The sequence below is a fragment of the Vicia villosa genome, unplaced genomic scaffold (genome assembly GCF_029867415.1).
Source record: "Vicia villosa cultivar HV-30 ecotype Madison, WI unplaced genomic scaffold, Vvil1.0 ctg.002202F_1_1, whole genome shotgun sequence".
In the NCBI taxonomy this organism is placed as follows: Eukaryota; Viridiplantae; Streptophyta; class Magnoliopsida; order Fabales; family Fabaceae; genus Vicia; species Vicia villosa.
Genome location: NW_026705864.1, coordinates 5,099 through 8,734, shown reverse-complemented (window position 1 = coordinate 8,734; position 3,636 = coordinate 5,099). Strand labels below are relative to the sequence as shown.

Sequence of the window (3,636 nt, the reverse complement as noted above, 5' to 3'; positions counted from 1 at the left end):
TGAACTCTTTTGTCCTTGAGTACCCTCGACTGGGTACCAGACAAGCAAGTGACTGCTCTGAGTACCTGTCTTGAGTTTGATGAAGTACTTAGAGGTATGACATCTCAGGGGGGTCAAAATTAGGGTATGACACTAATGAGATGAAAACTTGTGGAGAAACGCTCTCAAAATAAGTGATTATTGAGAAGGTACTAGGATCACTCCTCAGTTGGATTACATTATTGTAGCTATTGAACATTATAAGGATATGAGCACCATGAGAATTGAAGAACTTAAAACTAGTCTAGAAGCATAAGAGTTGTGTATAAATAAGAGAACCTTTGAAAGAGAATAGAGCAGGCTTTGAATGCTTCTTTTGTCAAGAATGACTAGAAGCAGTCTTGGTCAGAAGCCTGAAAAGACATGGTGATTATCAGAAGTCAAAAGCCTCATACTCTAATGAGAAGAAACATTAGAAGGCAAAGGAGAAGCATGATAGAAGAATGGTTCAATGTTATTGTTGTAATATGTTTGGCCACTTTGCTAAGGACTGTTTCTCAAACAAGGAAAGAAAGCCAGAAAAAGAAAATATAGCTAGAGGAGATTCTGATGAGGAACATGTGCTATTGATAGCTTATGAATCTGATGATGAACATGTGTGATTGACAATTTTTGATTCAGAAGGAGACTCTGAAAATGCGTTAGAATCAGAAGATGACTCTGAATATGAGTCAGAATCAGAAGATGACTTTGAAGCTGAAGTCGAGTATGATTTTGAAGTAGGTTGTAAAGATGAGTCAGAGTTAGAAGATGACTCTGAAGCTGAAGTGGATTATAAAGACAAGTCAAAGTTAGAAGATGATTCTGATTATGAAGGTGAATCTGATTATGATCCAGATTTTGATGATGACCCAGATTCTGGTGGTCAAACCTCTAAAGGTGAATCAGAGTCTGAAGGTGACTCTACAGGTGACCCTGATGGAGATTCTGAAAGTGATCCACACTCTAAATGTGATCCAGAATCTATAAGTGATCTAGACTCTGAAGGTGGTCCATAATCTAGTGGTAAATACTATGGGGTCAAACTTCTAGAGGTGATCATGTTTATGAAGGTCATGTTTCTAAAGGTGGTAATTCTGAAGGAAGTGTTTGTAGAGGAGGTCTAGAAGCTAACATTATTTCCGGTTTTGTAGAAGATTCAGAACTAGTTCAGAGACCACAAAAAATAAGACAAATACCCAGAAGGTTTGTAGAGTTTGACATATTACGCGATACTGAAATAGACTCTGAAGGCAAAGTCATTGAGTGTGCTATGTTGATGATATATTGCTGACTGGAAGTTGTTTTGATGAGATAGTCAAGTTCAAGAAGGTGCTGATGAATGAGTTTGAGATGATTTATCTGGGAAATATGGTATTTTTTAGGGATATATATTTTGTACTCTAAAAAGGGTATCATTTTGCATCAACTGAAGTATGAACTGGAACTTCTGAAGAGATTTGAGTTAACAAATTGCAAGTCTGCAATCACACATGTTGAGACGAATCACAAGTTGAATTCTGATGCTGAGGGTGATGATGTAGATGCTACAACTTTTTAACAATTGGTTGGCTTGCTGAGATATCTATGTAATACTGGACCTGATATCTGTTACGTAGTTGGAATGGTGAGTAAGTTTATGAACAAACCAAAGTGGTCATAGTACCAATTTGTTGTAAGGATTCTGAGGTATATTAAGGGGACTCTGAAGTTTGGGGTTTTGTTCTCTTTTCGAGCTGAATGTGAGTCAAATTTGATGTGCTACTCAGACTCTGATTGGTGTGGAGACAAAGTTGACAGAAGAATAACTTCAGGATATTTTTCAAGTATTTGGGAAGTCCCATTTCTTGGTGTTCCAAGAAGAAACCAGTGACTGCGTTGTCAACTTGTGAAGCTAAGAACATTGCAGGTGCTTTGTCTGAGTATCAACTTGTTTGGCAGATGAATTTATTGCTTGATCTGATGATCAAGGTAAGCAAGCCTATGAAATTGATGATTGACAACAAATATGTCATAGGCCTTGCCAAGAACCCAGTGCTGCATGGGAGAAGCAAACACATTGACACAAAGTTTTATTTTTGAGGAATCAAGTCTGGAACGGAGTGCTAGAAGTTGTTCACTATAGCACCCAGAAGTAACTTGCAGACGTGCTGACGAAAGCTGTCAAGACTGAACACTTCATCAATTTGAAGAGTGAAATTAGTGTTGTTGATTTTAACTCTGAATGTGAATTAAGGGATAATGTTGAAGTGTAATTGTACATTTATAGTGTTTGCTGTTAGATTGTTTTGGACTTTGTGTTGGGCTTTAATTAATTTGTCCCAATATGAATTTAGTATATGTTGCATTTTGCTTTGTAATTGGTAACGTGTAGAATCATTTATTGTAATCGTTTTTCAATTAAGTAAAAATTAGTTAATGTTCTTATTTTTTCTCTCTCTTCCATCGTCTTCATCATCAACCTTGTGCTCTAACATTTAAGATTGAGCAAACTCACATTGGAAAAGTCCACTCATTACAAATTACTAAGATCTTAGACTTATTCTCATTAGCACCGTGTTATTTATTTTATCATATATTCCTCGCTGATTTATTCTGCAATCTTTAGAAGGTTTTGTAACTACAATTTCTGGTGCCAAAAGAGTAGATATTTTGAAAAACTATCTTGTAAATGTGTAGTTATCTTTCCAACACATGGCTTTAACTATGGAACGTGTGACAAATTATGAAGTTGCTGACGCTGCTGTACTCAAACATGAGTGGTGAAGATAAATGCCATCAATACAATAACACTATATATATTGTAATTGACTCTTGCTGGTCTATGAAACATGGGTACTGAGCTTCTTGATGTTTTGTTTGGCTTGAACAAAAAGTGAAAACAGTTTGCAAGTTGCATGTTTTCATGTGGGATTTAAAGTTTGCAAAAGTGTGTTTTTAAGAGGATGAGTCAATTTTATGTTGCTTCAATGACTAGTATGATTAAAGGTTACCAAAAATGTGGTGATGTTGATTCTACATGTGAAGTGTGATAGAATGCCTGACAGAATTTGGTGACTTGGAGTATGATTCTTTGTGTGATTATTCTCGGAACAATCGTTTTGATTAGTGGCTAAATCATTTTTGTCAATAGTTTTGAGTATTCATGGAACAATTGTTTTGATAAAGTCACGGAATATTTTTGGGTCGGATGAATATTTTTGTATGGAGGATGAATATGGTTGGTTTGAAGAAAAACTCATATTTTTGTCTCTAATTCCTTCATTAGGCAAATAGCAATGGATTTTGTTCAACTAACAATAAAATATTTGATCTTTGTATTAATAATTAAACTTTTTTTTTTAAGTCACGCTAGTATGCTTTCCATTTTCTCAATACTCTATCAATGCTCTATCAATGTAAAATAATCACATGGTATGTCACATCGTCATTTGCTGATGAGAGTTAAATGAAGATCATTATTGCATTAGAAAAACTATGAGAATTAATATTAAAAGGTAAACTTTTGAGAGGATAAAAATTAAATGTGAGATAGCTAAATAGATCGTAAACATGTATAGGGGTCTAATCGGTTCGGTTTAGTCTGATTTATGGTTGAAAAATATCCAGACTGATGAT

The 3,636-nt window shown here is 35.1% G+C and overlaps 1 protein-coding gene across 1 annotated transcript; it reads left to right on the top strand.

Moving 5' to 3' along the window:
• The first annotated feature begins 364 nt into the window (after positions 1 to 364).
• On the top strand, positions 365 to 1,037 carry LOC131638180 (uncharacterized). Its single transcript, XM_058908728.1, has 2 exons — positions 365 to 383; positions 661 to 1,037. Exons 1-2 carry the CDS (start codon positions 365 to 367, stop codon positions 1,035 to 1,037), a joined length of 396 nt encoding a protein of 131 aa, XP_058764711.1.
• Positions 1,038 to 3,636: the final 2,599 nt, after the last annotated feature.